This window comes from Neolamprologus multifasciatus, chromosome 23 (genome assembly GCF_963576455.1).
Source record: "Neolamprologus multifasciatus chromosome 23, fNeoMul1.2, whole genome shotgun sequence".
Taxonomy (NCBI): domain Eukaryota; kingdom Metazoa; phylum Chordata; class Actinopteri; order Cichliformes; family Cichlidae; genus Neolamprologus; species Neolamprologus multifasciatus.
In genome coordinates, this window is record NC_140460.1 from 18,402,049 (window position 1) to 18,418,474 (window position 16,426).

Consider the following 16,426-nt stretch of genomic DNA (forward strand, 5'->3'; position numbering starts at 1 on the left):
GCAAAGAATTTGCTGAACTTTTGGTGTGTGTTTCTTTCTTTCTTCTTTTTATTTTTTTTCCTTTTGCACATTTTTTTAAAGAAATAATTAAATAAACATATAAATGAATAAATAGTCAGTGCATCTTTTTTCACTTCAATGTAGCAGAAAAAACAAATCTGTACAAAATTTTCCATTAAAGCCAGCCAATCATCTGTGATGTCAGGAGCTCTCTGAACCAATCAACATCACTGAGTCTTAAATCTGCTGCAGCATCACAGCAGTTTGTAATTATCATTATTATTATTATTGGTAACAGTACCATGTGGTGGCTCTGACACTTTAAAGGTTCATCAAGTTTTAAATGCTCGTAGCTCAAACTTAAAGGCTTTTTTCTCCCAAATACACACAAAAGCAAAAATTACCACCGCTGGTAGGAAGGTAAACTTAACAAACTTCACACACAGAGCTGCCACGTCAGGGTGATTTTTTTCCAAGCAATCTAAAGAGCTTCATCCTGAAAAATAAGTGACCAGTGTTAAACTTTCCTCACTTTCCTCCAGTCTTTTATGACTGCAATGAAAACTGATCCAAGATGACAGATAAATGTGGATAATTTACCGTACAAGTAAGATGTACATAAGTTCCATCTTAGTGGCAAATGTTCATCACTGACAGCAAACATCAGCCAATAAGAGAAGCAAAATAAAAGAGGCTAACCCGTGCTGGATTTTGGTCCTGGGGGTTTGAGCCTATCGATAGAGTCAGGTTGAGAAGTGGGGTTGCCAGTCTGTGTCAGGGCTAGCATAAAGAGACAAGTAACCATTCACACTCATACAGCCAGTTTAAAGTAGCCAGTTAACCCAGCATGCAGGTCTTTGCACTGTGGGAGGAAGCTGGAGTATCCAGAGAGAATCTACACAGACATGAGAAGAACACAAACTCAGAAAGGCTTGAGGTCTGTGATTTATCATCCCTTCACAGTGTGGAATGTCAACGTGATTGTATATCATTTATGACTGAAGGTAAACCCAACTTGTGCCTACTTCAAAGAGCAGAACAGCACAAACAGAGGAGCAGAGAGGAGAGTCAGGAGGTGGATTGATGAGGCGGTTACTGCTGCACCACGAGTTGAAACACTCACAGGGTCTCCAGTCTTGAACATTAGTTTAACAGAAGGTTTCTCTGCAACACAAAACAAACAAACATCAGTTTAATCAGAGCTGAAAGTTTTTATTTTTAAGGACAGACACCTGAATGAACATAGCACAGATCATCATCATGAGTGTGAAGGTCAGTACAGTGAACTGAAACTGAGTCAGGTCAGAAAGAACTGAACTTTGGGACTAATAATGTTTAAACTGAAGGGAGCAAACTCAATCTGGAAATAATCAAATATATATATATATATATATATATATATATATATATATATATATATATATATATATATATATATATATATATATAAACAAATTCAGAGCTTGTTTTTTTTCTTTTCGGACAGGATGCCCAGGACTATATGAAACAGCACTGAGAACAGAATTAGCTTACACTTACATATTTACATATATGCATATATCAAGCTACGTTTTGCACAATGCTCAGTCTTTTGCACTAACCCACTGTCATTGTTGCAGTGGTTTAGTATCAATGTTAGTTCCAATGTCTGTATCGTTCTGTTCTGTCTGGTGTTGCACTTTCTTTTGGTTTTTTTTTTTTTTTGCAATTTTTGCACACTTGCACTTCATGTAGTCCTGTGTTGATTGTCCTGTATGTGTGGCACCATGGTCTTGGAGGAACGCTGTCTTGCTTGACTGTATACTGCACCACTGCACATGGTTGAAATAACAATAAAGCCACTTGACTTGATATACTTGTGTCTACAAAGAGGAAAAACAGTCACAATCTGACTCAGCACAAGTTAGAGTAACTGTCTTTTCATATTTTTTCTTTTTTCTCATATCCTCTTAACCTTCCTTTTAATACATAAAATACACCTTTGAGTCAAATGGAAAATGAACACAACGTGTGTAGAATACAAACCTTTGATGGTCTGTTACCAAGTTATATTTGGAGTGATTTGAGTGTCGAAAGGTTCCAGAAAATTAGGACAACTTTGAAAAAGTTTAGTGATTTTTTTAAGGCTAACATGAACTGAACTAAATCAAACTGTTTCAGAGGATATTTCAAAGGCTTTTCAAAGACCCCTGAGCTGCTGCTGCACAAACACTGAAGTGTTCCTAATAAGGTGCTTGTGATGCTGAACTGACCTGTGACTTTCAGAGTCATCTTGGTCTGATAGTCCACTTTGGGAATGTCGCAGTCATACGGGCCGGCGTCGTCCGCCCTCAGGCCCTTTATGATGATTGAGAGATTTCCAGTCTTGTAATGGTTTGGGAAGCTGAACACGCGACCTCTGAACTTTGGATCCATTTTATCCTCTTTGCCGTTGATGATGTCCAACACAACGTTGTCATCCTTGTCCCTCCAGAAGGCGGTTACCGGCTCGGAAAGCCGTTCAGAGTAGACGCAGGGCAGGAGGACCTCACCACCGATGAAGCCGGTCCTCACAGACTGGCTGCTGCCTGCAGGACGACAGGACAGGTTTGTGGTTTAGCTCGGTGTGTCCATAGTGAATAACCCAGTAAACCCAGTAACAGCCAGGCCTCAGGCTGTGTGTGGCAAGGGGAGATTAACCCTTTAAGACCTACCATAGAACCAAGTCCGCCAGAGCTTATATTATATTTTTACATGCTGTAGTGCCATTTTTGGGAGCATTTCAAGTTGCTATACATCAATACAACCATTATAGCCCAAAATTTAATAATATGCATGCATTAAGTGCATAGTAATAACATAAATTGCAAAAAAAGTGCAATAAACTACAAAAAAATTGAAAATAGTTTTTGTTTTTCTAACATATATTTCTAGTTAGAGAAATTTAAGAGGCTTATCCCTCAAAACTGTAAATACAAAAAAGTTGCACAAAATAGTTTCCCACCACAGGAAATTTATTTTGAGTGTCTTCATAGTTTTATTTTCGAAATACACTAATTTTTATATATTGCAGGAAAAACGAAAATAAATATTACAATGCAAATTTGAAAAAAAAAAAAAAAAAATAGCATATACATCAAAACAAACTATTTCCAGCAGTGCAATTTGAGTTCTAAGCGTCCCAGAAACGACACAGAAAGTCATAAAGTCAAACATAACTTTTAAAAACACCAGTATAGAGATCGACAGACCACGTGACTTTCGCGCATTGCATGCCGGGAACTCGTGGCAAAACAATCCAAGTACCGCATCAAATGCAAGCATTTGCAGCACCGCAAAACGTTCATTCTCCGGTTCCAATACCTTCTTGCTTTTTCTTTGCCCACCCAAAAAAGCTATGTATAAAACGAAGGAGAACAATGCCGGTCCGTACAAAGACAGACTTGATGAAAAGTCAAAGAAAAGATACGAGGAAAAAATCAAAGGAGTGAAAGGGTTAGACCCTTACGAGCACACAGAGTGGACAAAAGACATTAGCGTGCTGCCCAACTTTCACCACGCTCATATTTATAATTATACAGTTCTTGGAGTGAGTGCATACACTCATGAAGTTTAGTAACTTCAGGTCACTGCAACAAGCCCAGGTACAGTTTACCGACAGATGGGTACAGGACCTTGAAATGCACCGTGTAGAACGAAAGACCATCGTACGAACAAAGGTAAGTTTACCAGTCTCACAAATCGTCTTCATAAATACACATTCGTTAACCGTTTATTAATAGGACCTTTGAGCTCAACGGTAATTAATTAGTAGTGGAAATAATTTCTGGTACGCGTTACAGAAATGTAGCTGTGACAATAATATTGTATGCTGTAATCGTACTGGGCAATTAGTGATACAAAAAAACTGTTTTATCCTGTGAATAAAAGTATATGTACCATGGTAATAACAGAAGCAAAACGCAATATTGTGTCAGGACAATTCACTATTTATGCACAATAAACAGAGGAGCATAGCGCGACAATTTCTGTTCAGCGCCAGACTTGCTTGTAACCTATATCACCAATTATGTTATGAAAAATGACGTATTAACTACTACAAAACACTGACCTTTGTGGAAATGCTTGGAGCAGACTAACATGTGAGCTGGAGTGTTCTGGGATGTTATATTTGGTCTTCGAATGTCTGCAATCCAGGCCATCCGTGGCTCTTTGTTACTTCGGAAACATGACTTGAACAATTTCTCTTCAACGACGTAATCCGATAACAACTGATCTCTTTACCCGTCGGCTTCCCGTGGCTGTCATGCGACCGGCTATTACAGTTAATAATACAACAGCTTCTTGCCATTTTTTGTGTTTATTTTATCGCTGTGTAACTGATTTCAGTTGAAAGCCTGCATGCGCTAGTACCTCTTGCCACGAGTTCCCAGAATCCTTTGCGGTTTTACCCCTGAATGACGTCACATTTTCAATCTCTATAGGCTTATGAAGCCCTGATGGTAAAAAACTACATTTCCGCGAAAGTGACGTCACTTCCGGTTTCGGGCAGGTAATGGCGGACAGGCGATAGTTTGCGCTGACGTCTATTCCAACGTAAGAAGTGTTACAAACAGCTGATCGGATTGGCAAAGCGTGTTTCTGGAATATTATGTTTTTGTTGCTGCAAGCGCTTTTTATGCAGTTTTTGCAAAGCTATATGTGGAAGGAACCGTAACCAAGGACAAGCTGATGGCATAAGATGTAAGTACAACTCCTCCGGTTTCATATGCAAAAATAATTATTGTGCTAGCTTACGTGGTTGCAGTTCTACAGGGATTTAAAAATAGTTACGCAAAATGGAGCGTGCCAGCTCCGACCAATTTTAAAGGGTTAAATGCTAATCTAGTGTACAAATGCACATTTCATTGCACAGAGAGTTAGAACTTTATCTGATTTGCTTGCATGTTCTTCCTAAATTTGAGTGGGTTTCAGTCCAAAGACCAGTGCGTGCTGGGTTAATTGTTGATTCTGAATTGCTTGTAGGTGTGAATTATTGTCTGTCTTTTCATGTTGGCAACCTGCATTTTGCCCTACCACAGCTGGCATAAGCTCCAGCCTAGAGGTAGGTTCTAAGTCATGCAGGTCATGGTCATCTTAGGAGCCTGAAAAGAAGCCAACTGGACTTCTTCAGGTCTAAAACCAAATGGTCGAGAGTCTCAGCTTTTTAAACCCTAGTATTTAAAGAGGGACCTTTAGTGCCTTCCTTCTCAAGCTGTTAAGACAACCCAGGACCTTCTTGCTCTGAGGTGACAGTTCTGACCATGACTGTCCACTTTTCTCACAGATGAATCGCAATAAACAGGTTCTTCATCTTACAGAGACTCACCTGGGCATAAAGTGCACAGCAGATACATCAAAACCACCAAGATGCAGAGAGCTGAATGCTGACAGGAGGACATCGGGATAAATGCGTCCTGACTGATTTACGCTTAGCCTGCAGGACTCACGGCTTATTCAAGTTCTGGAAAAAAAATGTAATAAAAAAATTATTGGGTTAATGAAGGGCATTACACTTTTAAAGTGAAGGCAGGTTCTTCACCCTAACCGGCCTATATCCTTCAAGCTCGGGTCTACCAGATGCCTGGGAGCTTAAGGGTCCTGTGCAGTATCTTTGCTGTTTCTATGTCTGTGAAGGTTCTCAGTCATCCAGGTCATCGTAGTCAAAGGAGCTTGCAAAGAAAAGCGTCTGGACTTCTTTAGGTTACTTGAAGACGTTTCACCTCTCATCCGAGAGGCTTCTTCAGTTCTAAGGTCAAATGGTGGAGAGTCCCAGATATAACCCTGGTGGGAGTGTCCCCCACAGAGGGACAAAAGGACCCCCTGATGATCCTCTAATCGCCTGAGCCAAGGTGTGGAACTGGGTGTGGGTCCCAATCAGCCAGAGTTTCGTGTGAGTTCATTGTGAAACCTGGCCCCACCTTATCATGCGAATTCCTGAGGTCAGATGGCCCAGGGTGTGAGTGGGCCTTAAGGCGTCTGGGAAGGGATCTCAAAACTGGATTATAGATGGCAGAGAGTTGGTGTCGTAAACCACCGCCTCTGTTCAAAGATGGTCGCTCACAGTGGACATAGATGGCTTCTTTCACTCCTCTTTCAAACCATCTGTCCTCTCTGTCCAAAATATGAACATTGGCATCCTCGAAAGAGTGTCCTTTATCCTTAAGATGCAGATGGACAGCTGAATCTTGTCCTGTGGAGGTGGCTCTTCTGTGTTGTGCCATGCGCTTGTGAAGTGGCTGTTTGGTCTCTCCAATGTAGAGGTCTGGGCATTCCTCGCTGCACTGTACGGCATACACCACATTGTTAAGTCTGTGTTTTGGCGTTTTGTCTTTCGGGTGAACCAGTTTTTGTCTGAGTGTGTTGCTGGGTCTGAAGTACACCGGGATGTCATGCTTGGAGAAAACCCTCCTGAGTTTCTCTGATACACCGGCTACATAGGGGATGACAATGTTGTTGCGCCTGTCCTTCTTATCCTCCCTCGCTGGTGTCTGATCTTCTTTTCTGTGCCTCTTTGCTGACTTTAAAAACGCCCATTTCGGGTACCCGCACGTTTTGAGTGCTTCCTTTACATGTGTGTGTTCCTTCTTTTTCCCTTCAGGTTTAGAGGGAACATGTTCTGCCCGGTGGTGTAGGGTCCTAATTACTCCAAGTTTGTGTTCCAGAGGGTGATGGGAGTCAAACAGGAGGTACTGGTCCGTGTGTGTGGGCTTCCGGTAAACTTCGATGTTGAGGTTGCCATTCTCTTCAATGTGCACAGCGCAGTCCAGGAAAGGCAAACAGTCGTCCTTTGTGTCTTCCCTGGTGAACTTGATGTTTTTATCCACAGCGTTGATGTGCGCAGTGAAGGATTCCACTTCTTGTGTCTTGATTTTGACCCAGGTGTCGTCTACATATCTGTACCAGTGGCTGGGTACTCTTCCTTTGAAAGAGCCAAGAGCCTTCCTTTCCACTTCCTCCATGTAAAGGTTGGCTACAATAGGTGACACGGGGGAGCCCATAGCACAGCCATGTTTTAGCACAGCCTTTAGCACAGCCTTTGCTGTTTCTAGGACTTCTGGACAGAGAACTTGGATGTTGTTCCTGGGATCAGCTGGAGCCACTCGCCTAGATTGGGGGATCACTGCGCCCTAGTGCTCTGATTACCACTGGGACCACTGTTACCTTCACCCTCCACATCTTTTCGAGCTCTTCTCTGTGCCCTTGGTACTGGTTACATCTATCACTACAGCCATCTTCATCTGCTTTGCTTCTATACATCACTAAGCATGTGATTGGTGGGGGCCATCTTCCTGATGTACTTCTTTGTTGTTGTTGATCTGTGTGTTTTCATCCTGGACTGTGGTTCTGACACTCAATAGTCCTCGCCCTCCCTCCTTCTGCTTAGCGAGCCAGATCAGGTTGCTGATGTCAGTGGCTGCTGTCTCATCCTTTAGTCAGCTTTTTAATCCCAGCAAGTTATCTGATCACAGGCAGGGCATAGGTGTTGATTGCCCAGATCTTGTTCTTTCCATTCTCCTCCTCAGGACTGGCCTTACCCTCAACGCCTCATTCAATCCTGGCATACAGATGGTCGAATGTATTACATTCAAACAGCCGAGTGATTTCTCAGTGATGCTAATCCTAAAGTATTTCTGAGCCTGCACCTGGTCCTCTTCCCTATTTAAATAAACTGAATTCAACATCTCCTCTCCATCATGCTAAAGGAGTAATTTAAAACCTTTTGACACTGCATTTCATCTTCTGTGGGTTCCACATGTTGAATCACAGAAGCTCGTCTACTTGATAATGCTAGTAATTGCTGTCAGAGCAGTGAAAACTGAGCTAGTTTGTCAAGCTTGTTGTATAACGCAAGAGGGAAAAAAGTTGTTGTTAGTATGAAACACATTGGTGTTTCACATTAGCAGACCTCGGGGACTGTGTTGGGTTTGTGTTCATGCTAATGTTTTTGCATAGGTAATGAATATGTTCTGATAAATGTTGTAAAACTCTAATCGATGAAGATACTTATGCAAACTGAAAAATAAATTTGTCAGGGCAAAGATAATAAAAGAAGCAAATGTCTTCATATAAAACCCTCACAACAGTTCAACAGTTTAAAGGCTCACTGTAAGGGGAAAAAAGGAAACAATAAAACTATTCAGAGGAAAACAGCTCCAGCCCTGATATTCTGGTTATTTATAATCATGCATTTAAATTAATTACAATTATCCCACTGAGTCTAACAGACTTAAATAACTTCATGCAACATACTGTGAGTTTTTTGGTCAGTTTATTTGAATTGATATTGTTCAAATTTCATGTTAAATGACCCGTCTTAGTTCAGGTTTATGTTGTTTTCTGACTGGTTGTTCTGCAGATAAACTGGACAACATGAAATTTCTTTGTGTATAAAATCTTAAGGTCTGTATTTTATTCACAAACTAAAAATGATCCCAGAAGCTTCTTTTAAAACTGCCTTTTTCCTGTCCTGTCTGTCAGAATTATGATCTGCAAGCACAGTGGTGTCAAAGACATTTAGCTTTTCCTATAAAGTCTTTATATGCTCCTCTTGTTCAGCTGTTTCTTTCATCTCTTTATTTATTCATTTCAATTACTTATTCCTTACTATTCCTGTTATTTAAGTTGTATACCACAGTATGACAAAGTGTAAGGCCAGGAGATAAGCCACAGGTGAGGTGCCCACAACCAAGTTTTAAACGTGGATCCATTCTGACTGAAAACACTGACACATCTATAACGGCTGCTGAGTTACACCAAGTTAAAACACCAAAATCACAAAGAGTCTTTTCAAACTTACAGAAAGTCTGTTGAGATAATCAGATGAACACTGACAAAATTCAAATACAGCACTGAGCTGCCAAAGCAGCTGAAATATCTGGGTTATTTTCATATCACTAAGTCAAACAAGTAAAAAGCTTCTAGTGTGCTAGAAACTTTTCTTTTTATGTGGATGTCACTGATATATGGAGAACTGCCCCCTGAAGCCAGCAAATATTTCCATGTTGAATAACCATCAGCTCAGGGATGGTTATGCTATGGCTATTTTCTGTGGATAATAAGAATAAAGCGATCATAGCACACTTACAGTAATGTACGAGATCAGATACACAAAAGAGCCCACTCTCAAAAGACTGCCTTTAGTTTTAAAGCATTAAAGTATCACAAAACGTCATACACATTCACAAAACGGGACAGTGTAAGAACTCACCTGCTTTCTGCCTGCTGCTTAGTTTTCATCACCCATCTCCAACTGTGGACCCTTTTTTGTTTTTGTTGCGAAAAACAAAAAAGAACAGAGAACTTTATGACTCTAAGCGCCCACGACTAGTGATACCCCGCTAGAAGCTGAGTCAAAGCAACACGCTGCTTCAGAAACACTGTGGCTGTGTCCCAGTCCAGCGACCGCACGGTTCGTAGTACGAACTGCAAGAAGTGCGGAAGTGAGCGGCTCGTGAAATGGGTAGGTCTGGCTTTATCGCGCTGCTCAGGTTGCCTAGCAACACTGCGGTCAAGTGAGCCCTCACTTACGAAGTCACAGTCAAGCTAGCCGCACCGCCAGCCGCACCTAAAATGTTGTTGCACTACTCCTACGCATATTACGGTATGGGTGAAGCCCGGCTTAGAAACGCAGTCTTTTGTGTCCTGACACTATTTTACTTCACAATCCACTCCCAGTTTTGGTGTATCTCCACTTTTCCCCCTGTGATCCACAGCCAAAATTACTGTACGGTTTTTGAGAAAATTGATAGTAAACTTTACACAATTTACTGTACTGTACTCTATATATTCTCATCTTTGACCTCAGATTACAGAAAAACTGTAAGAGGTGACACAGATATTTCACTGGATTCTGACTCTGGGTGATCCCCACTCTGCACCCTGTGATCCACAGCAAAGATTACTGTACGGTTTTTGAGAAAATTGTTAGTAAACGTTGCACAATTTACTCTACTGTACTTTTAATATCCTCATCTTTGAGCTCAGATTACAGGAAAACTGTAAGAGGTGACACAGATATTTCACTGGATTCTGACTCTGGGTGACCCCCACTCTTCACCCTGTCATCCACAGGGTATGCTGTATGGTTTTCTGATAAAATTAAATCCTAATCCATTACTGAACAAAATGAGTTCATTGAAGTATTTGCTTAACTACAAGAGATTTCTTTCCACACAAAATTTAAATTTTTCAAAATGTCATTCACACACTACCTCAAGTAGCAACTTTAGTTTTAGACATTATTTATTCAGTGCTTAATCACAACAATAGTCACCTTAAGGCACTTTACATAATAAGTTAAAACTTACAATAATACATACAGACAAGATCTCTTTTTTTGTCGTCAAGAATGTCATTTCTGGTTTATTTGGGAATGCTTCCATTACTTCTTTGGCCATCGGAAATCAAAACAAAAAATACAATTTAATTGAAAACATCTGCAAATGTTACACTTCCTGTTTACACAATTTAACCTTTTAAGATTATTTTAACTTCCCCCACCCCCCACCCCATCTTCTTATCTAATTTTACAGAAAAATATTATTGCGTTAATGTGGTACCATACCATGATGACCATTACTCCGCAGCTAGAACCATCCGGTTGAAATGGATGTGTCAGTACTCCTCCTCGAAGTCTCACATTCACCCAGTCTGTTTTGTTGTAGCTTGTCCTCCTCATTTTGAAGTATTCACTGTGTGAACATAATGTACATGACTTTTATATACAAATGAATGATAAAAGTCACACAGAAAATAATACATATCACTGTGTTTTAATGGTGTGTCAGAAAGCCCTGTGCTCTAGATTATGTTACATGAAGTATCAAAATTAATAACATGTTCTTTTAAATCTACAAATGTTAACTGTCTCAAATGTCTCACTGCTTAAACACTGTCATTGTTTTTTATTATTATTTAAAATTACATATGTGTGTAATTTTGAATTATTTTTTTAAATTTTTTTAAAGAACTGATAACCACGGATTTTATTAAACTTTCATCTACAACCATATGTTCACCTTTAGAAAAAGACCTCCTAAGTCCTCCTGTCACATTTCTAATATTTTATGTTATTATATACATGTAATAACGCATAATTACCGGAATCTTTTGGCTGCACGGTCAGACTCTTCCTGCAAGAGTTTCTTGAAATATCGACCAAATACAGACAGCTGTCATCTGCATTTATGTACTGCGATAGATATATAAATTTTAAAACTACATAAATTATGAAGAATGTGTTATTGAAACAAACTGTTTTCACAGAAATGCTGCTTGTACTAACCAGAAACTTCCAGTGTACATTTCCAATGTTCACAAAGGATAAAATGGCTCTGTAGTTGTCAAAGTTCACCTGTGACATATTAGAAATTAATTACAAATTTGCAACAATACTTTTTCCATTTATATCGAGACATTAACTAAATTTTAAAAAATTAATTGTAGAATATATTAATTTTTTTTTACCTTGGACAAGCTTTGTCTCCTGATTAGTTCTCTCTCTCCATAGAGGATCACACCGCTCGTGTAGTGGTTCATAATGTAGATATTATTCCTCAGATTTAGCCGAATGGCCCAGTGGTGCAGGATACTTTCAGTGACCTGAGGAGTATAATAAATAACCTTTTATTACTTTGTAAACATGATAAAGTTTTGGAATACAAAGGTTAATAAAGATTTTTTTTACTTACGTATACTCAGTATTCAGTCATGAGGATATGCCTGGAATGTAGAGCTAAAGCAGTACTTACTGAATGTGTAGGGAAAAACTAATGTTCTGCCCCAGCTTTAACGTTAACCTTATGCAGTACTTTTGGTTTATTTTTATTTGTTTTAAATAACTGGATTACATACCTCTCCAACAAGCCGGTTGTGTGGTCTACGGGTCAAGAACTCACTGTGACATATGACAAAGTTGTTACCTCTAATCTGAGATGGGACCACAGAAATAACAACTTCTGTTTCCTGTTGTTTCCACAAATATGCAACCTGTGTTTCAACAAGACAATAGTAACTAAATTCAAATCATTCTTCTTATGAGAACATTCATTGTAATCAATTACAACGGTTTTAAATCTAATTTTTAAAAGTATTTTATGTACCTGACGAAACAACACAAAAACATCTCCAAATTTGACATAGATTTTAATGTAATTTATTTGAGATGTTAAACTACATTAAAAAATTAAAAATTGAGTCATTTACTGTTGTTTTTGTAATATTAAGGCCAGTAACATGTAAAAGTTACATTTATTTTTGGACTGACATTTGTCATTTTTTCTGTGGTCTGGTTTTTTTTTTCATTCATCAACACATACATATAATAAAATCTAATATATAATTACAAATATATGTACAAACAAACTTGGTTTTTCAAACAGATGACATAGTTATTGAATTAGAGTTTGTTTGTGAAACATGCAGTGTCCTTTGTCAGACCGGTTGTTTTTCTCACAAGGTGCTCTGTCCTTTCCAGTGTAGATGGAGAATCCTCTGGCCCCTTGATTTGTGGGTTGAATTTAAACGAAAAATATTTGTTAGTGCTGTGATCATTTTAAGTAATTTTTTTATTAATGAAAAAATTGCATTACCTTTTGCAGGAATTACACGTTATTAATGCTGATATATTTCACATAATACTCACTAAGTGCGGTGATTACAAAATCATAACAAATGAAGAAGAACAACATAACTTGAATGTATTTAATGACTGCTACTTTTTGTGGCCTAATTTTTATTGCACAATTTGAAAAGGGTTATTCTATGCATCAAAGATGCTCTAATTCTTCAATTTCACTTGTTATTTCATAATAATTATTTATTCATACTTATTGTTATAAATTTTTTTCTAACACTAAAGATGACAATTATACTTTAAAAATGGGTGTACTCACTGTCCTCCTGACATCAGAGAGTGGCTCTCTGTGAAGGCCCTTTTCCATTTCCGTTGATTGGTTGGATCAACACTGTTTACCAGGTGCATTTCAAATGGAGGACTTGTGGGGTTCTTATGTTCAATGTACTTTTTGATTGTGGTGACTACAACATCAGCACAAATTGAGACTGGAAAGTTGAATATTCCAGAGCTCACTGCTGGAATGGCAACAGAGGAAAATTTGTGCTCTTCTGCACATGTCATGACGTTCAAAATACCTGTAGTTTCTTTGCATGGGACATCATGTGCACTGTGGGGTCATTCTGCAGACACGGGCCTACCAAATGAATCAGCTTCATGCAAGGTAGTTTGCCTGCTGTGGCAACTGCAACTTGTCCAGCCTTTAATTTGCCATTTTTGGCAATGAAGAGATCACTCTCTGCTTGGATAGTATGTCCTCCAGTAGCAGACAGTGCCTTTGCAAGTCCACCCATGTGAGAGACACTTTCATTAGCTGCATTAACAATTGCATCCACTTTGAAGGCACATAAATCTCCTTTCCATACTGTGACCGATGCTTTATTAGCCATGTATGTTGCTATTTTTTGGCAAACGGTTATTTGTTCCTGGCTCTCATCCTACAAAGATAGACACGTGTCAATTTTCAGAGTCATTTATGACAATAACACACAAAACATAAATGTAGACATTAAAAACATTTCTAAAAATACCTGGTTTTGATGAGCATCATATTGTTTGTGCTGTTCCTGTTTAAAGGTTTGAACAGTGGTCTTCCATTTTATCTGTTAACAGATAACATTTTTGAATGACTTTATATAATAGAATATAATATACAAGAGAATATGGTCATGAATGAGACAAACTTCTGTTCTGATTTGAGATGTATGTAACGAGTAAGCATCTGTCCTGCTGTTGGTGTACCACACAGGAACTGATATGACTGTGTATGAGTGCCTAGTCCCCTTAAAGGACTCTGTCCAACATTACGTCCCAAGTAAACAGAGGAACTATGAGATAAAAACATGGGCAGTATGTGATGCCGGTCCAGCTGTACAGAGAACATGCTAGTGTATGATTGCAAACCTGCTTGCCTGCAGTCAGGGCACGCGAGCTGTGCTTAATACAGTAGGTCTCCAAAAGACAATAATCAGCCTTGAAATCTTGTTTAATTCATATGCCCTTGGCCTACAACTGCTGAAAACAAAGCTGTACATGGTGTGACCAGCAAAAAGCAAAAAACCTGAGCTTCCTCCTGCACTTATGTCACCTATGGACATGCATTTTTTGGCATTAAAGTGGGGGTTCACTAAGGCCCATGCCTAGGTGTAATACAATGTCTAAACACATAAAGATTTCAGGTAATCAGTTGGAATACAGTTTGATAAAACATTGAAACATGGAGACGGATGATAATTTATAATTTATTCTTTATAAATAGTCAAAGCAGACGCTTTACCCCAGAGGACAAAAGGAGTATGGCAATCGGGAGGACATCACAAGGTTTAATTATTGAAAATAATGGGAACATGATGACTTAGTAAGTAAGTAAGTAAGTAAACTTTATTTATCAAGCACTTTTCACAGACAGACAATCACAAAGTGCTGTACACAAATATTAAAATAAACAATAAAATCAATAGACATTATATATATACCTCAGTTTTCTTTTTCTTCAGTGGCAGTTCTGTCACTAACGGTGACACATACACACCTTTTCGTTTAATGCGTTTGTCTTTCCATTTCTCCATTTCCACGCGAAAAGACTGTTGATTACACGTACATACTTTTAATGCTTACTTATTTTATCATCTCTTAATTCTATAGTCATAGCCAAATGTTTTCACTTTTTCTTAGTTTCTTGTTCTAGTTGTATAAAACACAATGTTCATTATTAGGAAGTTATTCATACCTTTTGTCTTGATTTTTTCATGTCTGCATATTCAAGCAGGAGGGCATCGTGCATAGATTTCCACAAAGTCATCAAGCCTTGTCAGTCTGCTTCTCTGGATACGGATTTTTTTCAAATCCCACTGGCTTTTCTCCATGATTCCTTGGGTTCTGTTGTCTTGTGTAAAAGTCTTAAATGCAATAGTACATTGTTTAAGTCAGTATGTATGTATTGTAAATTTATGTACAATTTATGTTTCTTTTTCACTTATTCTTCTTGCTATGATACCTGGTTCTTGGATTGCTGAATGTCACCATAGAGTTTACTGAGCTGCTGGTAAGCAGGACCAGTACCATGACGTCCAAGATCCCCTAAGGAGAATACAAGCAATTCAAAAACATAATTAAAATAGATAATTCAACATTTAGCACATTTACATTAATGAATAACTGACAATTTAAGATAGTAATACAACAAATAAAAACACGTACCGACCTTCTGCCAGGCAACACGGCATCTGGCTCAGGTTTACCTGTGCCACTTCCACCTCCCCACAACCAAATCCTGATACTGAACCAGCCCTATTGATATCTGAAGAACAGCATGAGTTTTCTTATATAAAAAAAATGTGTTTATTTTGTAATAAACACATTTTTAATAATGTGTTTATTACATTTGTGTTTATTTTAATAATGTGTTTATTACAAAAAAATAATACATTTTTTTTGTAACAGACATAGCTGGCTATACTTTGTTTGAAAATTGGTATCAGAAACATTACTTAAGTTATATTTGCCAATACTTAACATCATAAATACAAACATTTAACCAGTAAAAAATACCATTACCCCATTTTGTACTTTACTTACATCCAAACAGTTATCATATATTTACTCTGTATTTGTATTTGGTGTCAGGTACCTATGAGTGTAAAAATAAATATATAAATAAATCATCAAGTGATCATTAAAGATATTAAAATACACGCACATATCTCATCAGTCTTGCACAAAATTTAAAAAAAGAGTTTATCTAAGCAGAATGTTGATCCATACCTGCAGTGTTATATTTTTAGGTGTGTTAGTAATAACTTTATTTATAAAATGCTTTCAGACAAAGTGCTGTACAGCTATTTGAAAATAAAATAAAATAAAAATGGGGCACAAAAAGAAAAAGCATGTTCCCCAATAGTTTTTTTTTCTGGCTCTAGGAACTTTTAAAAGGCCAGAATCCTGGGATTGGAGAGCACGGGATGGAACATAAAGGTGCAAAAGACCAGAGAGGTATGAAGTAGAGATGGACTGATCCGATATTACGTATCGGTCTGATACTGACATAAATTACTGGATCAGATATCGGAGAGAAATAAAAAATGTAAACCGATCCATTAAATATCAAAAAAGCACCTCACAAAACTTGCGACACGGCATAACTCGGCTCATAACCATAGCATGTAATAAAGCGGCTGTGTGTATTTGTAGCCTCGCTACCAAACCGGCATTTCATCTCCGGGGAAGTTATCCCAGAGAGAAGTAAAGGAAGTGTGTAAGTTCATCTCTGTGTTCAGCTCACCAGTGAGAATGCTTGTAAAGCATTCTCAGTTCAGCTCACTGGTGGATCAA

At 38.4% G+C, this 16,426-nt stretch overlaps 1 protein-coding gene and 1 long non-coding RNA gene across 3 annotated transcripts; both read right to left on the minus strand.

Annotated features, from left to right (window-relative positions):
* Positions 1-42: 42 nt before the first annotated feature.
* LOC146491345 (uncharacterized) lies at positions 43-9,896 on the minus strand. 2 transcript variants are annotated; one of them, XM_085152871.1, is made up of 5 exons: positions 9,230-9,896; positions 5,348-5,482; positions 2,253-2,567; positions 1,026-1,164; positions 43-895 (listed from the first exon to the last, which is right to left on the minus strand). In XM_085152871.1, the coding sequence occupies exons 2-5, from the start codon at positions 5,418-5,420 to the stop codon at positions 838-840; spliced, it is 585 nt and encodes a 194-aa protein (XP_085008997.1). In that variant the 5' UTR covers positions 5,421-5,482; positions 9,230-9,896; the 3' UTR covers positions 43-837. The 2 variants fall into 2 exon arrangements, with proteins under 2 accessions (XP_085008997.1, XP_085008998.1); XM_085152872.1 differs by having other exon boundaries at positions 43-1,164; positions 9,230-9,892.
* A 529-nt stretch (positions 9,897-10,425) lies between these two features.
* On the minus strand, positions 10,426-13,735 carry LOC146491346 (uncharacterized). Its single transcript, XR_014872591.1, has 6 exons — positions 13,627-13,735; positions 12,915-13,533; positions 11,488-12,520; positions 11,306-11,374; positions 11,122-11,212; positions 10,426-10,712 (listed from the first exon to the last, which is right to left on the minus strand). It is a non-coding gene; the product is annotated as an uncharacterized LOC146491346 (long non-coding RNA).
* Between the last annotated feature and the right edge of the window lie 2,691 nt (positions 13,736-16,426).

Excerpts from the sequence above, each read along its gene's own strand:
- LOC146491345 (XM_085152871.1), bottom strand. The coding sequence starts at position 5,420 with ATGTCCTCCTGTCAGCATTCAGCTCTCTGCATCTTGGTGGTTTTGATG. Across the intron at positions 2,568-5,347 it reads GCTGTGCACTTTATGCCCAG|GCAGCAGCCAGTCTGTGAGG; the intron begins GTGAGTCTCTGT and ends GTCGTCCTGCAG. Across the intron at positions 896-1,025 it reads GTGCTGTTCTGCTCTTTGAA|ATTCTCTCTGGATACTCCAG; the intron begins GTAGGCACAAGT and ends ATGTCTGTGTAG.